The 25,108-nt window shown below is 37.3% G+C and overlaps 1 protein-coding gene across 1 annotated transcript in view; it reads left to right on the top strand.

The window, feature by feature from the left end:
- FBN2 (fibrillin 2) overlaps positions 1-25,108 on the top strand; it is a 144,212-nt gene that overhangs the window by 52,891 nt on the left and 66,213 nt on the right. The window contains exons 9-18 of the mRNA XM_030471271.1: positions 19-252; positions 1,115-1,252; positions 6,149-6,268; positions 6,820-6,945; positions 7,608-7,730; positions 8,856-8,978; positions 11,834-11,986; positions 12,660-12,713; positions 17,446-17,571; positions 18,462-18,587. Coding sequence (XP_030327131.1) covers positions 19-252; positions 1,115-1,252; positions 6,149-6,268; positions 6,820-6,945; positions 7,608-7,730; positions 8,856-8,978; positions 11,834-11,986; positions 12,660-12,713; positions 17,446-17,571; positions 18,462-18,587 — 1,323 coding nt within the window. The remainder of the gene's footprint in view (positions 1-18; positions 253-1,114; positions 1,253-6,148; positions 6,269-6,819; positions 6,946-7,607; positions 7,731-8,855; positions 8,979-11,833; positions 11,987-12,659; positions 12,714-17,445; positions 17,572-18,461; positions 18,588-25,108) is intronic.

Raw genomic sequence — 25,108 nt, 5'->3', positions numbered from 1 at the left:
TCTCTGTGCATTTAATAGATGAACACCGCAGACTTTGTGTGGATGGTGCTTCTGCTGGAGGTCGTTCCAGAGGTGGTGGGACAGGAGGAAACAGGTTCCTTCCTGGTGGCAATGGCAATGGCTATGGCCCAGGAGGAGCAGGATTCATTCCCATCCCGGGAAACAATGGTTTCTCCCCAGGCATAGGTGGAGCGGGGATAGGAAGAGGTGGCCAAAGTCCCAATGGAAATGGACCAATAATTACAGGGCTAAGTAAGTACTTGCATTGTTGTGACTTGTTTCTCGCTTTTTTTTATTCCTTCCATTTCTTTCCTTTTTTTCTGCTTAGTTTTTAGTCTGGAAATGGTATGGCTTTCTTAACACATAAAAATGCCTTTGTATTCAAGCACATTTAAGAGACCTCCGTTAATACGTTAGGAGGTTTAGGAACCTTTTTTTTAAGAGGAGTTTAGATGTAGTGATTTTTTTTCTTCAGTTATAGAGTCCTTGAGCCTGTGCTGTTCCTGCTGATCTCTCCTGGTCAGTACTAATAAAACTCCAGATTTTTAAGTGTTTTCAAAAAACACCAGGGTTTAAAATAAACTTCTCTTTCTTTGTTCTTCCAATGTAAATGTAGATGTAAAACTTACCTATTCTGCAGGAATACTGGCTTGACTGAGAGCCCAAGAGGTATAATGTTCAAAGAGATGTCTCATGTATGTAGAGTTGCTTATAACATGTGTAAGCACATCTCTAGGATGGAGTATTATTAAGACAGGCATGCCAAAAATAGTAAACATATAGGAACAGACTGCTTCAACTTTCGCCCAGATTGTGGTTTATTCGTGAGGCCACTGGCCATCTCATGAGGCTATACACATAAATGGTAATTCAAAATTAAGACTGTTCGTCTAATGTGGTGTTTGGTTCTGAGAGTTACTGAGAGTTCTGAGAGTTTTTGGTTACTGCATTTTGTTAGTTTACTGTCATGTCAAAAGATAGTGCTTGGAAAAAATACTCTTTTTGGTGGATATATTTATACACCTGATAACACTTTCTGAAGCCTCTAAAACCTTTATATTTACTTCTATTTGAAAATATGAATATTTATCTCATGTTCTGTTTCTTTTATCAGCAATACTCAATCAGACAATAGACATCTGTAAGCATCATCCCAAGCTTTGCTTAAATGGCCGTTGTATACCAACCCTTTCTAGTTACCGATGTGAGTGCAACATGGGATATAAGCAGGATGCAAATGGAGATTGTATTGGTAAGTGCACATTTCTAAAATCCATTACTTGCTTTTAAAATGCAAATATTTTTCTGCTTTAAATCTATTAGAAAAAACCCCAAACATACCCTTTTTTCCCCACTTATACCTTAATTTTAATGATATTGCTCTTGTGAAAAAGAGTGCAAAGACCATGATACTACGTACATGAGAATAATTTAAAATCTTCATGAGAGTTAATCTCTTTCCATCTTTAATCACAAATATTGGTGTTGAGTATTCCTATACTTGATGGGTATTGTACATTTTTGCCTTCACATTCAGTAAAATAAGTTCTGTTCCACATTTGCTTTTGTTATGCTCACATAGCTCCTTTTTTGCTACAGGAGCTCATGTCAAGTTATGTTCAAGATAACAAAGGGCAGAATTTCTGTTTTACCTACTCGGAAGGATGAATGACAGTTTGAAAGACACCAAATATTTTTTAAAATGCATTAATTAATTTTTTGCATTTAAAATGAAATTTTTATTTGCATCTAATATGAAAATATGGAATGCTAAATTTTTATAACAGCTCAATTTGGATTCTGACCTTTTATTCAGTTACTGTGAACTTAACTCTTGCAGTGTCAAAGGCTCATCAGGTGTTTTGGGGAAAATACAAAATTTGGGAGTTCTTGTGGTGTAGTAGTGTGGAGAAGAATCCTGTAAGCAGGATAGAGCTTTGTAAATGTATAGGATCCTAAATAGAAAGGTCTGGTTATATTTCTGGTTAAAAATTTGCTTACTGATTCTTTATAAAGAGATTTGAGATCTGTGAACGAAAAATATCTTACAAGAGCTTGTTAGCAATAGGCTTTTCTTACAATAACTGTGCTTCTAGAATCAGTTTCTAGTGTGCTTGTGGATTAGAGGAAAATACATTAACAAAGGAATGCAGAAATTTGTGACCACATGAATCCTTAAAAAAGTGTTCTAATCCAAGACTACACAGTTTATGATATGCAAGTGAGAATAGTATAAGCAGATTTCAACATACATGCAGTAGTGGGTATCCAACCGGAAGCTGAGCAGGTAACACTGCATCTCTGAGTTGCAGATTCTTCCATCTCGCTCTGAATTGCAAACTGAGTATCAGGACCTGCCTGGCCTGGCAACCTGCCTTTTGGAAAAGTGACGTGACAACTGTTGAATAGTACTTTAACTTTGATGTCCCTGTTTCTTACCATGTTTAACCACTCTGTTTTGCTTTCTCAAATTAACCTGGTATGCTGCACCTCATAGTTTGCGAGTCCCCTTAGCTAGACTATTCCTTTGCACCAGAGAGGTCAGTTATAGCTATAAGGTTCCTGACAAGTGTACAAACACACCCTTTTAAGAAGTCTCAGTTGATGGAGAATCCGTCGCTTCCCTAGGCAGTTGCAGTGCTCCAATAGATAAATTTCCCAGAAGTTTTCAGAACATCTAATCTAAATTAAACATTATTTTGCAAGAACAAAAATCAGCTCATTGTTTCTTGTCTTCTCCACAGTATTTAAGGAAAGCAGTTCAGTACCTTTCCCTTTGCACTTTTGTGTACTTGAAGGTTCTTACAGTTCTTCCTCAGAGTTGTTCTCTATGATATAGTGAGACTGTCTTTTTCAGCTTTTTTTATTTGGGTCAGAGTTTTCTGTACCTTTGATCTCTGACTGGGAAATTCAAGAGGCACCTCTTGCTGCACCCTTGGGCCTCAGGAGCTATAAGTGCTTTTTAAGTGGGGAGTGGGAGGGCTATTTTGTCTTTATAGTGTATGGAGACTTCTGGCACTTTTGTTCCCAGCACTAAATTAATTTTGCAATAAATAAAGAAGCCAGAAATTTTAGGTATTTTTCTGTAGAGTTAAAGAAAAGTCTGATTTCAAAATTATCCTGCCAAATAAATAAATAATGGCATTACATACTGCTCTTTGACCTAAACTTGTACAATGACGCTCTCATGATGGAACGTGCCTGATGTGTCAAGGACCATAAATGTCCTAAGTGATCTGGCACTGCCTTACTTCATTCTGTTTAAAAAAAAACCTCTGGATAAAACTGTAGAGACTTTGAAAGTGGCAGCAAGCCTGTAGCTGTGCTGTGTTGAATTTTAGCTGGTTTGCAAATACAAATCTTCATATTTGAAATTTTGTAATAGGTCTTCAGACTTACTGCAGTAAGTCAGTCTTACAGGGTTTTGGGAGTTCCATACTGTGTTTAGTGAAATTCTGAAAAGTGTTACAGATGAAACACTGAAAAGTGGAGATAAATGTGATGCAAGTGGTGAAAGAGAAATATTTGGTACTGAAGAAGGGTGGACTGGGAGATAGGATAAATGGGTTAAATGTCTCTGTCTCAAATGTTTCCTGTTTATACTGCTAGAATATGCATGCTTGCAATGCAAACTCAAAGCCAACAGCTCCTTTATTTTAACATATATTTGCCATTTCCCTCTTTTGTCAAGAGCTTATAAAAATAAGACCATCTTAAAATGCGTATTTTATATGGAAATCATTTGATGCACATGGCTTTGAAAGGATTTTCCAAGCTGAAGTCAGCTATTTCATAGAGAACACTGCATTCCTGCTGTATAGTTTATAAATTAATTTACAGTAAGATCCATTCCTAGCATGCACATGTTTTCTTTAACAGATAAAGCAAGTTAAAGCCTTTAATAAAGTAAGTAAGTCATAAATGTCATTCTCTATAGGAAAACTAAAAATAGAGGAGTGCCATATCTAATATTTATAAGTTCCCCCTGTCCTCCCCTGTACTAAAACAAGATAAATATACAGTAATTTGAATTAAGACATTTGCTAAAACATTTATGTGAAAATGTGATTTAGAGTTTGACATTTTGTTGGTAGTTGAGGACTTAGTTCTGAAGGAATTATGTGCGAGCCTCCTTGTCCCCCTCATATCAGCTGAGCACTGTGGAAAAAATGCCCAATCTAGCACTCATGAGACAGAGCATCCCAACAGCCAGGGACTGTAGAGAAGCATGAGAGCAGGAAACTACTATGATTGCATAGAAGTCTACTGCAGTATAAAGATAAGAGTTACTGTTTTCTTCATTGTATATAACTCTCTGAACTTCTCTTTTCTTTATCTTGCTTCATTCTTGTGGTTTTACTGGAGTGGTGCTATCAGCTGCTATGCAAATGTGAATGAGCTAAATATGCATGAGAGGAGGTATTTGATTTTTCCATTTGCTTTGCCTTTATTCATTTAACTGTTTACCCAAAATGGTCTGATTGTATCTAGGCACCAAGAATGCTATAAACAAGATCGTTAGATCAGTGATTTGGGTAAACCCAGATCTCTTTGATATGTATATTGATGCTATTCATTTTGACTGTGTATGCATTAACGCAGTAAATCCCGTGAAATGTATGGTCTTCTTTATTGGTAAATTAGAACAAAACTAACCTTTTGACGTTTTTTAGAATCAAGTCATTCATGGCACAACACCTTATAGAATTACACATGTATTTTACATACAGTGTTCTTGTAAGTTTAATTTCTCATTCTTTGCCATCATTTCCAAGATGTAATAAACTAAGTTTTAGAACTAGAAGTGATAAAGGGTGAGTATGAATGATCAGCAAAATTACCCTTCGTTTTTCCTGGTATTTCTTGTAGCATACACTGCAAAATGCATGGGAAAATTATCATTAGTAAGAATTGATCCGCAGTAGCTTTATTTAGCCCCAGCTTCCTATGGGAGTTTACAGTCAGATTACAAAAACCTCCACAAATCACCATTGGCTTTGTGGTGCTAAAGCCTACCTGAAGGAACAGATGAGTAATTTCAGACCTATAAGTGGAACGGAGGGCATAGCTGAAGGGAAAAAAAAGTCAAATTGGAAAAGATGATTGACGAAAAAAGAGGGATTTGATCAAGGGATCCATTCAGTTTGTAACCTGTGAACTTAGCTGTAAGCAGAGGCAAGTTGCTCAGGTCATCGTCTGGTAGCTGCAGGAGAGACTGAGCCAGCAGTCCTGCCTGCCTGCCAGACCAGAGGGATGCGCTCACTCTGTTCCTGGGATCACAGAAGGGAGGATTTAGAAGAATATAATGGGGAGGAACTATCAGTGTTACTTTAAAGCTGGAAATAGCTGTCTCAGGTCAAAGACACAGCAGATTCATTGGTAACTTCTGGGGAACAAATTTGGGAAGGGTTCTTGAAAGGAGTTAGTTTTCAGAGTCCTGTGTCAAATGGGAGTTATTTCTGGACAGTTACTTAAGATGTAAGGTGGTTAAAGTGTGTTTGGTTGCACCCAAATACCAAAAACCTTTGGAAATGAGCATAAAGTGCTTTATAGAGAAGGGCTAGATTAAGTCTGGCATTATTCAAATGTAAAGACTAAGGTTGAGGATGAATGGGCCATAAATAATTGAGATGTGGTGCACAGACTGTGTTCTCATTAAGAATCCCTCCTGCTGCTGTGTAGCCCCTCCTCACACTGCTACAATAAACTTAATAAAATGGGGAAGTGAGGGTGTTGGATGCCATGATTTGCTCTGATTTTTAAATGCCAGTTTTGCTTTGCATTGGTTTTATTCCAAAGAAGAATAAATTGTCATTCTGTTAAACTATATTGAATAGAGTGTGGTTCATTTTCACTAGGCAACTGTCAGATCCCATGTCTCAAAATCCTTACATATTTTGTATTTTGTCTCAAGTTGTGTATAATGATGTAGTAGCATTTCACTTCTTCAAAATTTCTGCCTGTTTGGACTGAGAACAGCTCTGTGTTCTTACAAAAGTAAAGAACAAGGGGTTTGGGTTTTGGTTTGGTTTTTTTTTAGTATTTAGCATTTTACTCTTAGTTACTGTCTTTTTCACTTAGAAACTTCGAGACTTGAAAAAAATGTATACATTGTGAATTTACTAATGCTTCTCTGTGCTGCCAACAGACATTGATGAATGCACATCTAATCCATGCTCTGATGGAGACTGTGTCAACACACCTGGTTCCTATTACTGCAAGTGCCACACAGGTTTCCAGAGAACTCCAACCAAGCAAGCTTGCATTGGTAAGAAAATTTACTTCACATCTACTGACGTTGCAGTTGTTCTGACCCCTTACGTCAGATCCCATTGGAGTTCAGAAAGTACTTAGCAGTGTGATTTCAGTAAACCTCAACAGTTGCTATATTAATTGGAGCTCTAGTTCTGGGCTAGCTTTCCATTTGTTCTGTTGTTTTTTTTAACATTTATCCATTATTCTGAAAAACCTGTCACTTGGTCAGGGAATTCCTTAGCTGGAAGTTCTACGAAACTATTTGTACGACCGGTGTGTATTTATGTATGTACGCACATGCATGTGTGAGTAGGTTTTTAAAGATACTCATAAAGTAATTGCTGAGCACTGCAAAATGCAGCATTTGTTGTACTGTACAAGTCTGTAAAATAATATTTTTCTTATGTCTGGTGAAATTAGAATAAATTCTTAACCATCTTTGGAATTTTTTTCTAAGTAATATTTAAATAACATGGCAGTGTTTTTCAAAGCAGTAATTGTCACTATATACATTTTTATTTTACAGTAATTCTCTGATTGTGGGTTTGGGGTTTTTTTTGTTAGATATAGATGAGTGCATCCAGAATGGTGTTCTTTGTAAAAATGGCCGCTGTGTAAACACTGATGGAAGTTTCCAGTGTATTTGCAATGCTGGGTTTGAACTGACTACAGATGGAAAAAATTGTGTGGGTAAGAACTCTTCTAAATAACGGGGCAGGCATTAGCTTGGTGATTCTAGAAATTGTACTTCATATTACAATTGAGAATCATTAAGGATTAACTTTTTTGAAATAATATGTGACCTGAGGTGAACTTATACCCCCTTAATTCAAATAGTTATTGTACAGAACTGCATGTTTTGAGAGAAAATCTGAGGTAATTTTATTTCAGAGGCTGCATCTCTTCTCGAGAATTCTGGGTAACTCAGTGCCAGGAGTAAGATTTTTTCCTAAAGCTTCATAGAAAGTGCGACATGTACCAGGACTGCTGAAGAAATAACTGGTTTTAATTTTGACTATACTGTATAAAAAAAAAAATTCTTAGACAAGTAACAGGTTCTTAATTCTATCAGGTGATTGAAGCTTTTTATCATTTCATGTAAGAAAGAAAGGTGCACCCTCTTCTTCCATACACAGTCTGCTGAAATATGGAAAGTGACTGATCAGAACAGGAAAAAAAAAATCTGCTTTGTCTATAGAGTGAAAACTGTTTAGATACTTCATCAGAGTTATGAGTAGAATTTAATATGCAAGTGAAAGTATATGTCACATCAGTCCTGATTGTTTATATTTACTGTGTCATCTTCTGGAAGGTGAGGAACTATAAGCAGTTTTCTTCACGATATTTTGCAGACCATGATGAGTGTACCACTACAAACATGTGTTTAAATGGGATGTGCATAAATGAAGATGGGAGTTTTAAATGCATCTGCAAACCAGGATTTGTTCTGGCTCCAAATGGGCGTTACTGTACTGGTATGTACAACTGAGAGGTAATGCATTAAGGCAATCTTGATTGAAAATGTCTTTTCCTGTCCGTTCATTCATGCAAGAATTGCAATCTTGTCAAACGGATTTAATGTCATACTAATACTTTACTAACTCATTACAGGAGATTACTTAAGCTGCCTGGAGTAGAAATAGGTCTTTAACTTGCAGAAAGAAATAAATGAATTATTTAATAGTATTGTGAAAGCTACAACAGGTGATAAATGACTTTGAGAAAAGTCTTGGAGCATTGTAAATGCAGCAAAATATGCAGGCCATTCATGAAATGTTAAAGTGAGCATCAATATGGCAAGTTTAAAAGATTTTACATTGGTGAACACACACAAGTATGTTTTCCACATCGTTATTCTGGCAATTCTGAGTGCATAAGTCATAAGACATTGTATTTGCCACATAGCATTACAGACTTTTTGAAGTGAGGTCATTAAAAACTTAGATTATACATTTTAAAATTTTGAGTGTGATTTAGCTTTAGTTTAAGCAAACCAATGGAAGATACTTGCTGCAAGTAAAAGGAGGTTTGGGCCTGAGTTATTTTTAGTAAGTACAAAATCATCTAAATCGTTTGTTCTCTGATTTGAAGTTAAACTATTTCTATTAATTGTGGCTTTCTTAATATATATACATGTATAATATACATACAACTGGCCTATTGACGTTGATAGAAATTGATAGAAAATGATGACTGCTGAAAAGTTTTTTGAAATTAAAATTTATCATCATATAGTAATTCCTTGATTAGTGCTTCCTTAACCACATGTTAAAGCGAAGTTACAGTAGCATGAGATAGACAAAGGGGAAAATACATCATTAATTTTGCATAATGTAGAATCTGAAGTGCCTCTAATCCTACGTTTCTTCTGTGTTTTTTGTGATTTTTTTTTTGTTTGTTTTTCTTTTTTTAATGCACAGCTGGCATTTTGATATAGCGTAATTCCAAAATGAGATTTTTGTTAGAAACAAACAAGGATATGTTGATGATTCATCTGCTATCATAAAGTAATGTTCTAAAATATTAATGTTCTAAAAATATTAATTGGAATCTTGCTTAAGGACAGCTAATAGATTTTGAATTGCATTGCCTCCTATTAGATATTGATGAATGTCAGACATCAGGAATTTGCATGAATGGTCATTGTATAAATACTGAAGGATCCTTTCGGTGTGAGTGTCCGCCTGGCTTGGCTGTTGGAGTTGATGGTCGTGTGTGTGTAGGTAAGTGTAAATTTTTTTTTTTTTTTCATTGAAAAGCAAGTGGAATTATCAGGTTGACAAATTAAAGGAATGCATCAAATGGCATTCTTACCGATAATGTTGACATCAAACCACACAGGATCTGTTCCAGGATAAATCTGGAGTATTTGTCTTTTGTTTTGCTGTGTGTTTGTGTTCATGCATGTGCATGTGCATGTATGCGTTTGTATTTATGTTCAGTTGTGCATCATCCACTCCAAATCGTTAAACAGGTACATATCTCAGTTGCAGCGCTGATATTTTTCAACTCCCCGCTTTTCAATTCTTTAATCTGAAAGCATTTTATTCTCCTTGTACTGTAGTGTTCAAAAACCTTGAGCAGGAGAAATAGTGAAAACTGGGTAGACTTGATTCTGTGAACATAAATATCACTATTAAGAACTATTAGGAATTTTTGCACAATACAATCCCATAAATCTAGTGTTAAAAGACAAGTAGCTTAAATTCCTCTTTGGAAACTTCACTTTTGTTACATGGCCTTGTGCACTAGATGCTACTGGTTACAGGGCTGCTGTGGAACCGGTATTAGATCAGGCCAGCTAGTTATGTCATAACCTCAGAACTTGTGCTGAGCTGTGGTTAAAGCTTTGTGCAATGTTATTGGCTCTCTGCTGAGACACTTAATTATAATTCCATCTGCAGTTCACGTCTATCCAAAGCTATAGCCATCCAGGATAAAATCACAGTTTTATTTTACCCTGGTTATTTTGCAGAACCATACCTCAAAGTCTGTCATGAGCATTGTATGATTTGAACATTGCCTTCTAAGGCACCTGGATGAGTGCAGTGACTTTCACTGGGAATAGGTCAACCACCTTTACCACAAGTATGGTGGCGATAACATTTACAGCTGTTGAAGTGCTGCACCACAAAATTTAGGAGTCTAGAAACACTATTCTCTGGGAAACCGTGGATGGAGAAACATGTTTCTTATGGAAACGAATACATGGTTACAGCAGCACCAATGCTAAACTCTGATCCTGGGCATAAAATAAGTTCTCCAGTGTTCTGAAATTAGTAGTCGAGGGCTGAGCAAACTATATATGGGAGCAGTGTAGGTTCATCAGTAAGGTGCACGCTCAGAACTGTTGTGACATGGGGAACCTGAGCTTGGTGAGGTGCCTACAGCCTCTCGGCAAAGTAAGGCCTGTCCTTCTCATCTTTGCTATCAGCATGGGAAGCACAGCCCGGGAGGACATTCTTCCTTTCATATGATCACTATTTTCTTTCTGGGTGAGCAGCTTGGTTCTTCATCCTGCACAGGCTTTGTGAATCACTGACTGTGTAGATAAGACTGTTTTCTTATAAATAATTAGGCAGTCCTCCCCAAAGTCCCTGTGTTTCTTCTATGAAAACATTGCTTTATGTGGAAAAGCTCTCTTCCTATGCAGGACAGTTGCTCAGTACATCTGTAGCTTCCTCCATCTGCTTCCTACACTTCACGTTTGAAGACTTTCCTACAGAGAATTTCTTTCACAGTTTCCAGTCTTTCCTCCCCCCGCAGATTTGCTCAGTGCCATTTCCTTTCCTTGAATTGCTTCTCCATTCTCTTCCAGACACATTAGAAAGGGGAAGCTTTCCCTCCAGTGACAAGGCCTTTTATTCATGGCAGAGCACGGCAGAATGGCATCTGGACTAGGAGGGGAAGGGAAAGGATGTGATGCAACTAATTATTTTGCAGAGTACATGAACAGGCATTTCTCGTGCAAAAATTCTTGATTGTTGTCAAGCATAGTAATCTTTTCCTGCTGTCAAGTGCAAGCGAATTGTATTGGCTTCACCTAGACTGTCGGCAAGGAATAAGCCTGAAATCTGAGCCACATTTAACTGTGCTCTAGAACTATTTGTTCCATGGGATACCAATAGCAAGAGAAAACATTTATGTACAGGCAGTCCTGTTTTATAGTAGCCAGCTTACAACAGTCAAAGAGCAGGCAGTAAGGCATTGCCAGTTCTTATTTGGATTGGCACAGGATATTCAACATCCACTGTAAGATTTTTCATGCAGCTTCTCTTCGTTGGTTTTGGGGTCATCTTTTAAGTAGGTGTCTGGATTCCCTCACACCATACTCAGTTTCTGAGTGCACTCAGGCTCATGTCCAGGCCATAGGTTGTGGTAATTTTACAGGGAGATTGACAAGGAGCATAAATAAAAGCCATGTTCTGGCCCAGTGCCAGTTTATGTATAAGCCTATTAAGGTAGCCATGTCACATAAATGCTGGTTTGAACAATCTGCTGAAATTGCACTTCTGTTCAGAATTTGTGAATACAGTAGGAGGCTACGCGCCTCCTTTTAGAAATAGGGAGCCTCCAGTATTACCGCCTCTGGGCAGCTGGTGAGTTATCATACATGAGGAGCCATTTTGGAAGTAAATAAATATCTACATGTCCAGGTTATGGTTGTAGTACTTCACAAAGGGAGAAAATAGTCACCACACACTGATTCAAGCCATTCTGTGTTTCTTATTGAGATATGTGTTGATGGATTTACAAAGCTGCTCTGATTGTGTGGGTTATCTTTTCTTGGTCCTATGGAATGCTCTTAAATTTGCTCACAATATGCAGTCTAGATGTTTTTAATGTGCTCTGGTCACAGCTCCAGGAGCTATTTCGAGAATTTGCCTTGATGCCATCAGGATTATTGTAGCAGATCAATGCAGGTGTAGCCAACATAACCATTTTGTTGAACAAATTTTTAATTTTTTTAGCTCTTATTGACATAGTCTGCATACATTTCACTCTCAGCCTAAGAAAAAAAAATTATTAAAAAGATAAAAGAAGAAAATAAATTATTTTTTTGCTTGCCCTTTCTTAGATACTCATATGCGTAGCACATGCTATGGAGGCATTAAAAAAGGAGCATGTGTCCGTCCTTTTCCTGGTGCTGTGACAAAATCTGAATGTTGCTGTGCCAATCCTGACTATGGTTTTGGAGAGCCATGTCACCCCTGCCCTGCTAAAAACTCAGGTAAAATTTTATGTTTCTTTGAACACTACAGTGAACATACAGACTTAAAAAACTCTTTTTCATATCAGGTTGTTCCTTTTTTTGGCTATAAGTAATAATACTTTAAAGAGAATAAGCAGAGTTCTCTGATGAATCTGTAAATTTCCTAGTCGGATCAATCCAGTTTAAAAGAGCGGCCTATATTAATTTTAGAAATCTATGTTACATTTGAATTAGTTCTCCAAATAAAACTGATATTCAGGAAAAAATAATCTCTTGAATATAGAACAGAGATGATGTATCTTGGACAGTATTTTCATTCAGTGATTTCTGAGATAGCAGGAAAGTATTTAGAAGAAATAAAGTAAAACTGGCACTATGGTTGAAAGCAGTAACTTAAGGACACAGTACTGTCAAGACTATAATGAAATCTTGTGTTTAATTCTTGTTATCAAATTTTGAGTTTGTACATATGTGAAAGTGCAGGGTGGAATGCTACTTGATGTATTTATCTGTATTACCTATTAATATTATCTCTTAATTATTTGATGTGAACATTGGCATTTTATTAGTTACGTTGTAGAAAAATTATTTTGAAAAAAATCGGGTGGGTTTGCGTTAGGATTAAAGAAGATGAAACACTGCAAATAACATTTTCTTTTTTCCCCAACACTTCTTTGCTTCGATGGAGTAGCTGAATTCCATGGCCTGTGTAGCAGTGGAATAGGTATTACTGTGGATGGACGAGGTATGTTGCACATTTTCTTTAATATATATAATTCAAGGTTAAAAAAAAAAAAAAATATATTTTTCTTTACCATACGAGAGTGGAGGTTTTTGCCTCAAGATTAGTATGTCGACTTTAGTATCTTCACTGTCAAATACAGTAATTAAATGTTGTCTAAAGGAAAATCCAGAATTCTTTACAGCACTGGATTTTGCCTGACCTTGACAAGAAAAAGTCAACCATTTTAAAGGTTTGGCCTACAATTTCTTTTTCTTAGAATATGCATAAAACAGTTCACCCTCATTTGGGGAAATGACAGGAGCCGCTTACATTTGCAGTTGATTATATCAGTCAGCCATAGTCAGAACAGTAATAGAACAGTTTTTCACTTCAGATCCAGTGTTCACTATGTGGACCTTTTGCATGGAGAGATCATTTCTCTGGTGAGTTAGAGTTGGAAGGGAGCTTACTAAAAAAGATCCTTCTAAAAAGAGTCCTGAAAGTGAGCGCTTGCATTCAGTGCTGGGAACTGTAAAGCTCCAGCTCCTTTTTTAGTTCCACAGAGAGAGGAATATTAAAAATAGTAACTGAGCCAGGTCTGAAGCAGGGGCAATGCAGGCTGCAGCTGCCAAGTAAGTAGAGCACATTGAAGAAGGAGTGGTGGAATACAGTGTTATGATTTATTGCTAGATAGTTCCCTGATGAGTTAATGAAGTTGCAACCAAATCAAAGTTGATACTGTACTTTTACTATTTCAAGGCATTTAATTTGTGTAGCTTTTATCCTTCCCATCATTAAAGCTCCAATTCAGGTCAGCAGGAACATCATTATACTTAGTAACAGCCTACATAACTTTTAAAAATAATATTATAATAAAAGAAATTCTGTTTCTGTTTAGTACTGTAAGTATATATGCATATTTTTTTCTTCTTTATGAGCTCATTGCTAAACACGTTGCCAAACTTACAAGTAATTTGAAATCCATAGAGTTTGTAAATTTTCCCAATTTTCAGTGAAATATAAAAGGTCCATTTGAAGAATCTCTAAATCTCACAGAAAAACAATGGCAGTGTACCATAATATTGTACAAACAGCATCCTACCATGAGAATTTGCATGTAGTCTGGTGGGGAAGTTGTATGTTTTTTTGGATACATGAGAAATACAATTTTTCACTACAAACATAAAACTAACTGTCGTCTCCACCAACTGCATGATAAAGTCTACAATTTCTCAGGGATTCGTGTCTCAGCTAAAGTCTGTCTTTGTTTAGTTTTTTTAAGAAAACCCTAGTATTTTCGTTACTTCTTGTGCAGCGACCTTACATGCAGTTTTCTTTGCTGCTACTCCTGTTACTGCTTATACCAAGGGTCTTTGTTTGCCAATTCCATTTCCTAAAAGAGAGGAATTCTGATCTCACATTCAATCCCTAATAAAAATTCTCTTGCATTCTTCCTGAATTCTGATTATCAAGACTGAGTGGGAATACACTCACTCCTTATCAGTGAAGCTCTTGTCACAGAGATTTTGTTTGACTTTTACTTGATGATACATAGTTCCTTAATTCAACTGCAGTCCAAAACCAGATGCCTAGTTCTCTCATTCAGCTTGTGATTAACAAATGCAAAACCTTCGTGTCTTCATGTGAGAAATCTGGACATAGATGAGGACAGATATTTTGCAATCTGGTTCAATATAGACAGTCACATGAAGGACTGGACCTTCTGAAGTCATGAATTTGATACAGAGAGGTAAAGTCATGAAATTGTGGGGCTTGTCCCAATGATACAAACAAGTTCAGTAAACTACAGAAAACCTTTTGCTGAAAATTAAAAATATAAAGCTGAATTATTATGCTAATTCCTATTATGAAAATTTCAGATGTCTCAGAGCTTTGACTTTAATTCAGGGATAGCATGATTTTTCCAAATGTATATCTGAGTATATGTAAATCATGATTTAAACTGCATTATAATTAAAAAGGAAATGTCCTTTATAAAAAGTTGAGCAGTACAAGTATAAAACAAGCTTTTTATGAAGTCACAGCTAGGCCAGCACCCCTACTATTCTTTCCAGGGTTTGGAAAGGTAACTATTTAAAGTAATGGGCTTACCGTATGGGAAGAAATAACTTAATATTGAAACCCCTTCTTTTCCTCAGAGGGAAAAAGAAATATTAAAACTAGCCTGCTCCTGTTCTTATAGTTCATAAGAATACTTTGGAATTTTCCAACTACAGCAGAAATTCTATATGGGACTGTAAATTCAGGGAATATATCTCATTTATCATTCTATTCTGTCAATCCAAGAAAAAACATGTATTTCCAACAAGTGCTGTAGTTTCTGTAAGACTGAGTATGTTGTGGTATTGACCTATGCATCATTTCTGTATTAGGAAAAGTATTTGTGTCACGTAATAATTTATAACTTCTTACCTAAGTCTTTAAACCACAGTCACTGAGTGCGCAGGAGAGATATTTTGCATCAAGATATTCTTACAAACACATAGGGCCCTATTGATATAGGTTGGAAAGAACATCTGGAGGTCATCCAACCTAACCTTCTGCTCAGAACAGGAGTAACTTCAAAGGTGAATCAGGTTTCTTAAGGTCTTGCTCAGTAAAGTTTGTAAAATCTCCGAGGATGAAGTTCCCATAGCCTCTCTGGACAGCTTCCTCTAGTGCTTAACTGTTCCCATGAGGAAGAGTTATTTTCCTGGTGTTCAGTTCAAATTTTCCCTGTTGTAACTTGTAACTGTTGCTACTTTTCCTGCCATTGTGAACCTCAAAGAAGATTCTGGCTCCATCTTTTCTGTAACCATCTATTAAGATCACAGAACTGCTATTAGATGTCCCTCTCATCTTCCGTCTTGCTGGCTAAACAAGTCTATTCCCTCAGGCCCTTCTCATACATTAGGCACTGATCCTGCTAGGGGACCTCAGTCACCCTGACATCTGCTGGAAAAGCAGCAGAGCAAGCTGTATGTAGTCCAGGAAATTCTGGGAGAGCACTGAGGATAATTTCTTAATCCAGGTGACAGACAGCCTAACCAGAGGAGAAGCATTATTGGACCTGTTCCTTATCAGCACAGATGAACTATTTATAGAGGTCAAGACTGGTGGCAGTCTTGGCTGCAGTGATCATGGCCTGGTGGAACTCATGATCTTTAGGGTATGGGCAAGGTGAAGACTAAAGCCAGGACCCTGAATTTTAGGAGAGCAAGCTTTGAGTTGTTTAAGGAATTAGTCGATGGGACCACCTGGGAAACTGCCCTTAGGGAGACGGGAGCAGAACAGAGCTGGCAGCTTTTTAAGGACATTTTCCTTTGACCACAAGAGTTTTCAATTCCCATACGTAAGAAATCAGGAAAAAAGAGAGGAGACCGGCATGGCTGAGTAAAGACCTCATGGTCAAACTAAAGCGTAAGAATGAAATGCACAGGCAGTGGAACCAGGGGTATGTATCCTGGGAAGAATACAGGGACACTGCCCAGATGTATAGGCATGGGATCAGGGAAGCTAGGGCACAGCTGGAGCTGAGTTTCGCAAGGACTGTGAAGAATGTGACAAGCTTCTACAGGTACATTGGTCAGAAAAGGACAATTACAAGAAAATGTATGCAGGCACACACAAACATGATAAATAAGACAGGAGAACAAGTGACTAACAACATGGAGAAGGCTGAGGTACTCTACAATTCTTTTGCCTGAGTTTTCACTGGTAGTCACTCCTCCCATATCTCTCAAGTGTCGAACATCAAGGGAGGGACTGGGGGAACAAAGTCCTTTCCATCATCCGGAAAGGTCGGGCTCAAGACCATGCAAGGAACCTGAACATACACAAGTCTGTGGGACCTGGTGAGATGCACCTGAGGGAGCTGACAGATGTAGTTGCTAAGCCACTCTCCATCATATTTGATGGCAAGAAAGTCCCAAGTGAGTGCATAAAAGGGACTATCGCACCCATTTTTAAAATGGGGTAAAAAGGAGGACCCTGGGAACTACTGACCATTCAGCCTCACCTCAGCACATGATAACATCATGGAGCATATCCTCCTGGAAGTTATGTCAAAACACGAAAAATAGAGGTGATTAGAGATAGCCAACATGGCTTCACCAAGGGCAAATCATGCTTGACTAATCTAATGGCCTTCTACAATGGAGTGATTGCACCAGTAGACAAGGGAAGATCTGTAAGGCCTTTGATACAGTCTCCCACAGCATTCTTCTGTCTCCACTAAATTGGAGATAGATGGGCTTGATGCATGAGCTGTTAGAAAGATAACGAATTGGCTGCATAGTCATGTACAAAGAATTATGGTCAATAACTCAGTGTCCAAGAGGAAACCAGTAACAAGTGGTGTCCCTCAAGGGTTCCATACTGGGACAAGTACTGTTTAATGTCTTCATCAGTGACACACATAGTGGATTGAGCAGGTTTGCACATGACACTGAGCTGAGTGGTGCACTTGATTTGCTAGAAGTAGGAGAGGGATCTTGGCAGGCTTGGGGAGTCGGCCCATGTGAACTTCATGGAGTGGCCCAAAACTGTTGACAGTATTCCAGGTTTGGCTTCACTAGTATTGAATAGAGGGAAACAATCACTTCTTTTAGCGTTCTTGCAGCACCCTTGCTATATCCTTGCTCTGAACAACACCCCCAACATCCAGTAAGTTAGATGTTGTTCACATCTATCACAGGGTCATGCTTTTCATGTCTTTCAGTATCTGGTTATCTTAGCTGTTGTGTTAATACAGATATTAATGAGTGTGCACTGGATCCTAATGTTTGCTCCAATGGAATTTGTGAAAACTTACGTGGCAGCTATCGTTGTAACTGTAACAGTGGCTATGAGCCTGATCCTTCCGGAAGGAATTGTGTGGGTAAGTTGCTAGATTTTTTTTTTTATTATTGTTGAATAATTCGTCACTATATTGATGCTAATTTGAATTGACAGAATTTAGGTTGCAGGTTGTTCTTGAAGCTACAATAAAATACAAAAAAATCTCTAATGAAAATGCTAATATTCTTACGTATTTTTTAGCTATTTGGTGGGGGGTATTATTGTTTGGAAAGTGTAAGCAGGAAATATCATTGCAGGTTAAGAATTAATTTTCTCAAAACCATGGATCAGTTTGTGTAGTTTAATGTACAGCATTTGTCAAGACCACCTAAAACATCAATTTATGTTTTTTTCCTGTTCAGTGTGCTTGATGTCCTGGTCTTAATGATTGGTGTTTTTTTAATACAATACATCTTGGGAGGGGATGTACATATGTCTACTCTTGGGATGTCTGCCATACATGAACTGTACAATTTAGATTTTAATACCCATATTAATTTCATGGATAACAAAAATTATTTTTGCCCATAAACCGGAACAGTAATCTAACACATTGGTTTTTGTGTGTTTAAAAAAAAAATAGACCTTCATGAAGTTGTTCCAGTGATACAGGCATACATTGACAAAGAACCCAAGGTCATTCCAGGAAAACTTAAGTAGTATTTTAAGAGAAACCATGAACTGTTTTTAGAGTCTGCTAGTGAAAAACATCAAAAGCAGAACAGAAATTTTGGTAGTAAGAATCTGAATACCAGTTGGACTTCTGAAACTAAGAACTGGCATTTTTCCTTCTTCAGTCACTTCAGTTGTAGAAAACTCTGTATCCAGCAACCTAATTGTTGCTGTAGAAAGCAACAGAGGCTACTTGTGGAGGTGAAGGCACATCATGGCATTTCCATTCACTGGCATGTCTAATTCATCTTTTTGCAGATATCGATGAATGTTCAATGAATGGGCTGCTGTGTGACAACGGTCTCTGTCGAAACACCCCTGGAAGTTACAGCTGCACTTGTCCAAAGGGTTATGTGTTCAGCACTGGGATGGGCACATGTGAAGGTGAAAAAATTCCAAGTTGTGTTAATTTCATTGCTTATTATATAACATTAAGCAATCACAAAGATTAAGAGTGGTGATGAATACAAGAGGAAATGATGGAAATATTGTATAAATCATTGCATTCCTCTTGTAATTTCTCTGCAAAATGGCAGGTCTTGCCATTGAACTTTTTTCTAAGTAATCAGTTCATATTTATACGAAAATATTTTTGTTTCCCGAGTGAAGGATTTTTAAACTGGAATAAAGGAGAATATTTGCCTGGTCTTGATCATGTAGCAAGGACACCTAGTTTATCATTTAGGGAAATGCATCGGTTTTGCTTACAGAGTCTGTTCTTTCTTTTCTCTCTTCCATCCGTGGCAACAGTTAATTCTAGACCAAATTCTGGTATTTGTGATGCTTTATGTGATGTTTGAATTCCAGGATGTGGATGTTATTGCCTGGTAATTCTAGAACTGTCCTGTATTTTTACAGCATAATCAAAATTGCTTTCTGATATTACTAATGAACACAGATGTTAGAGCAATGAAAGTGTTACATAGCAGAAACAGGATTTACAGTGCTCCATCTGCTAAGTTATATCAATTCCTAGTATAAATTCAGAATGTTCAGGTGAAATTTATTCTTCAGGGTCTGTCTATATGTTTAGTTTCTGTACACCGTAAGATTTCTAGCTGTGAAAATAGCTTACCATGTGTCCTTTAATATGCATGTTTCTTAAGGAATCTTCTAGAAAGAAAAAAAATGGAATAATATAGCAAAGGGAGGTGTTCATTATGAAGATGAATAGGCCATCAACTTCAGAGCATAACACTGACCAAAAGGTAGATAATGAGATGCCAGAATGCAAACAACCTAGTCAAAATTATTGAAATAAAATATATGTAGATTTTCAAATATAAAATGTAAATTTGTTTTTTGATAGCATCAGTAATAGTCATATTAAAAGTGGTTTCCTGATTACATTGAGCCACCACAGAGCCACCACAGCCTTAGGAAAAAAGTGATCTTTTCTGTCTTCTGGGCATCCTTATCATCATTTTGTGTTTTCTCTTGTGCTAGAAGAAGTTTGGGGATCAGGACACAGTTAACCAAGTCTGGGAGTACTTTATCTTACGTGAGTGGGGTGTAAGTGGAGAAGAGCATGAGGAAGAGTTATTCTTGAGTGGAAATGAATTTACAAATTCATTTGAATTAGGAGTTCATCGAGGAAAGGGTGGCTTCTTTAGACAGCATTGCTAGCTGATATTGACTGCAAAACTATACTATAAAAAAAAAAATTGAATTACGGTTAAGATAAAATAGAACTTACAGGAATCTACTATGAAGATCTGAAGGGAAGATACTAGCAGTAATTCAAATGGCAGGCATGTGTCCTCACCTTAGTGCATTTTTCTGAGGAATATGACCACTGCTAGGTTTTGTCTAAGGAAGCTAGGTTCTCCAAATTATTCTCCAAATTATGAATCAATTCGAAACCAGAATGATTTATTCAAACTAGCACATATAGTGCCTTTGATAGTCAGCTAGGAACTGAGATATTTCACAGCTCGAGCCAACTTGAGCATGAGGTTGAAAATGCACACGCACCTTTTTTAAACAGGTAGTTACCTAAATTAAAATCTATCCTATTGTGAAAGAATACTTACTAAGGTGATCATTCAAGCTCTTTAAGTAAGGCTGTTTGGGTTTCTATGTAGTGGGTTTGGTGAGGTTTTTACTGCCATTTTCTTTAGTAATAATTTTTTTTTTTAGATATTCATTAAAGATCATACATGTGTACATTTGCAATATTTGTACCTTGGCTCCTGCAAAGACTAATGAAAGGGTATTATTTGATGTTCCAAAAGATTCTATAAAAAGACAGATCTGTCCCTGTCTCGTCTCCCTTCATGGTGGTCATCAGGTTTAGCTTGTTAGTGAAAAGGAGGATATTTTGCCATCTTCATAGAATAACAGTGCCTGTGCTTCTTTTGGCTGTATTTCAAAATCCTGTATTTCTGCTGAACTCTGAGCAATGAGGTTGGGATTGGGCATGAATGCTGCAGTAACATTTAAAATAATAAAACTTTTTGTTAAAGGAAGAAAAAAAATCCTGTTTTCTCATTTGGGAAAAAAAAAACCTAACAGACAACTGATAATTAACTAAAACTTCAAATTCGTAAGAGTATTTCCTTTCTGAACATAGTGTAATCATCCTAAAATGCTTCTCTTTTTTTTTATTGTCTTTACAGCAGAATCGAAAAGATTTTCAGTTTTTTTCAATATTATCTACATTAACTTACATATGAAGGTCATAAAGGATCTGTCATCTTCATCTAGAATCTCATGGTTAGATTGATGTTTAAATTTAGCTGATCAGGTAAAAAAGCTGATCAGAAGGGGTTTGGCATAAAGCTGTCTATAAAACCTATTAAGGGTATTACTGTTTTTTTAATATTGAGTGCATTGGCAGTAGAGGAATAAATTCATCTCTTTCTGTTGAAATTCTGTCTTTAAAGAAACACTATGTAATTCAGTTTGGAATTACAAGTTCACTATTTGTTAGAAGCTTCTGTAGACAGAACCTCGGCATTGTGCTCTGAAAATGCTCTGATGCCAATTACTCACCAGTATATTTTCAATTAATACAATTCTCACCAGTGACTGAAGAACCAACAAAACCTTTCACTTTTTTTCATTTATAGTTCGATTGAAATTTTTTATCAGTTTGTTGTGAGGGGTGGGGGAGTTTTTGAGGCTCCAGAGTCTGCAAAAGTTGAAATTTTTACAAGCTCTGTGGTTTAGATTGTGTTTCCAGTGACATAACTAGTTAAATATAAACCAGATGTGCTTTGAAGTTCATTTTCAAGAATGTACAGTGGACTGTTTCAGTTTTTTTTCTCTGACATTTACAATGTATGCTCACTTCACTTAAGAAAAATAATGCTTTTTAAAAAAACTCTGATAAATATTTTTATACATAGTGGCTTTTATTTTAAAATATAAAACAAAAGTAAAATCAATTTGGTTTCTTGCCCACTTTTTGTAAAAATTACAAGAAGGTGAATGTAACAATTTCTGGAGTTTGTTTACATTGTGCAAATGATACTTTTTCATCTGATTCAGCAGAGCGCTACTGATGAAGTGCATTCATGCTTCAATTTTTTTTCCTGAATGATGGTTTTTGGGAGTAGTCAATGCAATATTATAAACCTGTTAATACCCAGAAGCATTGGGTTTGGTTTTTGATTTGTTTGTTTTTCTTTTGGTTTTTTTTTTTTTTAACCAGCAGAGTGCTGAAGGATGTCAAATGCAGAAACTAACAAACTGTTCTTTTTGGGGTTAGAGGCCTAGAGCATATTCACAAGATGATTGTTTTAGAAACAACTAGAAGTTAATGTCTCCAGATAGGTGTATCCTAATCCTCAGTGAAAGCTGTTCTCCCTCTTTCTACTCCATAGAGAAAAAGAGGATGAATATTCCTTCACCTGCATCAGAGCAAAGTGGAGTGAGAAGGAATCTGGTTCCATGACACAACTTCCCTCACCCCTGGTTTTGGTGTCCAATTTCTGACATTCTCATCCCCAAATACGGAAAGTAACTGTTTGTCTGTGGAATCAATGAGGGGCAGGCACTGCGCTTGAGAAGGGTAGAAAGACTGAGGCTGGAAGAAAAAGAAGGAATGGTGAAAGGAGAATGTCCCCTGTGGGCAGCAGCAACCTGGCCGATCGAGTCAGTTGTTTTGCCAGGGAACATGTTTGATGTAAACCCAAGTGAGGATTTAGACTAGACCATCTGACTTTGGTGTGGAATGGACAGCCTTTTAAAAATTCAGACAATATTTTTGTTCATTTCCAAGAAAATGTTGATCTGTGTATTTAGAAATACACAAACCTTTTTCTTTAAAAACCTGCTGCTTCTCTATGCTGTTGGAGCTTGAAGTTTCTAGAGTAGTTTCTGTGTCAGGATGGTGCCTCTTTACTCTGAAAATGTGCTCAGATGTGGCTGACTTGTAAGTCTCATTTTGCATATACTCAGTGTCCAAAAGCCCCAAATATTCTGTGGCAAAGATTATGCCTGGTCCCTCATGGGGACTTCTCTGAATCTTAGCCAAAAGCAGGGAAGATCACTTGCAACTAACTGGACAGAGAACCACATATGCATAAAAGCAAAGACATAAATGCAGAGACTGATCAAAGATCCTTATGACCCACAACAGAGCAAGCGAACAACATTACTTTCCAAAAATAGTCTCTGAATCCCCAACAATTGAGGTCTGGGGACTTGTGACACCAGAAGTACAATCTTTACCTTATACGCACCTTGATGACTTTATCTTCCATGGGCTTGTCCAGAGTGCCATTGATTAATGCAAGCTTTCATCATCCTAGGGCAAGGATTTCCAGTTTCTCTAGTTGCTGTGTAAAGAACCATTACTTCACTTGTTTGGCTACCAGTCCTTTGGTTTTTGCCTTTGACATGGAGAAACTATACATAGCTTAATTTTAGTTCATTTGTCCTGTCTTTTAAATTTTTTTCTCATTTTTTTAAAGCAAGCCAAACTGCTGAAAGCAAGATGGTAAATAGAAAGGAAGAAAAAGTATGTCTTTCTCCAAGAGCATTTCTAGATGGATAATTACTTGACATGCAGTGCATATTTAAGATTACTTCTTTGTCTCAGTATGATCTGTTTCTAATTGTGGGAACCGGTATCTGGTTTCTCTGCAAAAGCAGCAGACTACTCTTCACCACCAGGTATTACTGGCTGGGGACAGAGCAGGAGGCAAAGGAGGCAGGGAGCATGCCATAAGTATTAAAACCTGAGGTAATAAAGTGTGAAATGTATTTACAGGGTGGAGAAGGGATGCAGGTAAGCATTGGTACGCCCTCCAGGCTGCCAACTCAGATACAGAGGGACTTAGAGCTTGCTCTCTCAGAAGTAACTGGCTTTCTAGATTTACTTGATTACCTCTGTACTGCACTTCCCAGCACATCAATCAGTACATAAGCGGTGCCAGACCAGCCTAGCCCTCCCTGCTCATATACAGTGCTGTACTCTCCATAGTTAGCCTGCTCAGGACCCAGTCTGAGACAAAATATGACCAACTGTGTCTAAGCAGGATGTTGTCAGAGTAACGTGGAAGCTCTGCCTAATGCCCTGTGGGACTACCGGCCCATAGCAGGCTGGGGCTTACCAGTTTGGGTGCTGCCAACGCAGTTAGCCCAGCACAGCCAGCTGTCGAAGCTGTGTGGATGTGCTCACATAGCACACTGTCTTGACCTAATAGGGCCTCCTAGATCTTATATCTCTGCATCTGTGTATTATTAATGTGTAAGCTGGGTAATCCACAAGTTTAAGAGTAGACTGCACAAACATAAAGCTCTGTCATTATTCAAAAATTTGCTGGCATCCAAGTCCTGTTTGACCTTTGTAGGTAATTGTATAAAGGGACTGTGAAAATTGCCTTTTAAATCAAGTGTTTGCTTTTGGCATGAGAGAGAAATCACAGTTTCCTAAATGTACTGATTTCTGGGCATTTTCCATCTCTTTTTTTTTTTTTTCTCCCCCCCCAATAATACGTACATAATTTGGTGAGTATTTTAAACACATATTCCTCACTATGACCCCAGAAGATTATGAAAGAATAGATCTCTAGTGAAATTAAGACTTAATGCATCATAACATACCAAATACTAAATGATGCCTTTTTCGTGACTTCTAAAAAAAAAAGGACGTTATTTTTGTTTGTCTTGAAAATGATCTCTTGATGCTATTAATGTTTCCAGTGCTTAACTAGATCCTGCATTAATTTATAATTAATTTATACCAGGCTACTTTAGTCTGTGGACATTATTCCTCAAGCACTACTAGCAAACATAAGCAAGGACTAAATGGTTTTATTTCTGGCCTACCAAAGGAACTGTCTGGTTGGATTACAATATATAGCTTAATTCAGGACCTGAATCCAAAAACGAAATTGGTTGAGTTGAGGAAGAAATGGTGGCTATCCATCTGCAATTGTTCTTTGAAAGGATTTGCTAATATTGTTTTAAAACTGATTTCATTTACAAAAAAATAATCAGCAAATAGTACAATCTGCAGGGGTCCTATTCTTACATCTGAACAGGCTTAAAAAACTCACAGGGGTAGTAAATAAAAGTAGTTAGGGGCTCAAGGGAAGTACCATTTACAGTATTCCAGTTGCAACTCCTATTTGTTGAATTCTTTCCAAAACTTGAGAATCACAGCCAGCATTGTTATATTTTGCTCCTGACAGGGCTTTCTTAATTCTTCCAAAGCCTCATGGAGTCATAAATGACAGAAACAATGAGGTCTGTCTTTGTACACTGCATGCTGTGGCTGGAAATGCAGTGCGTTGTATGAAACAAGAGTTTTGTTTTCTCACAGGACAGTTACAGTTGATGCTGGAAAACTTTATAGTGCAAGTTGTTGGAAATTACTGTCTTTGTAGAAAAGAGCCATTTAATTAACACTTTCAAAATATGTGCTCCTATACATGTGCTACCTGTCATTGTAT

Source organism: Strigops habroptila, chromosome Z (genome assembly GCF_004027225.2).
Source record: "Strigops habroptila isolate Jane chromosome Z, bStrHab1.2.pri, whole genome shotgun sequence".
In the NCBI taxonomy this organism is placed as follows: Eukaryota; Metazoa; Chordata; class Aves; order Psittaciformes; family Psittacidae; genus Strigops; species Strigops habroptila.
This window is presented reverse-complemented; position numbering and strand designations above follow the sequence as displayed.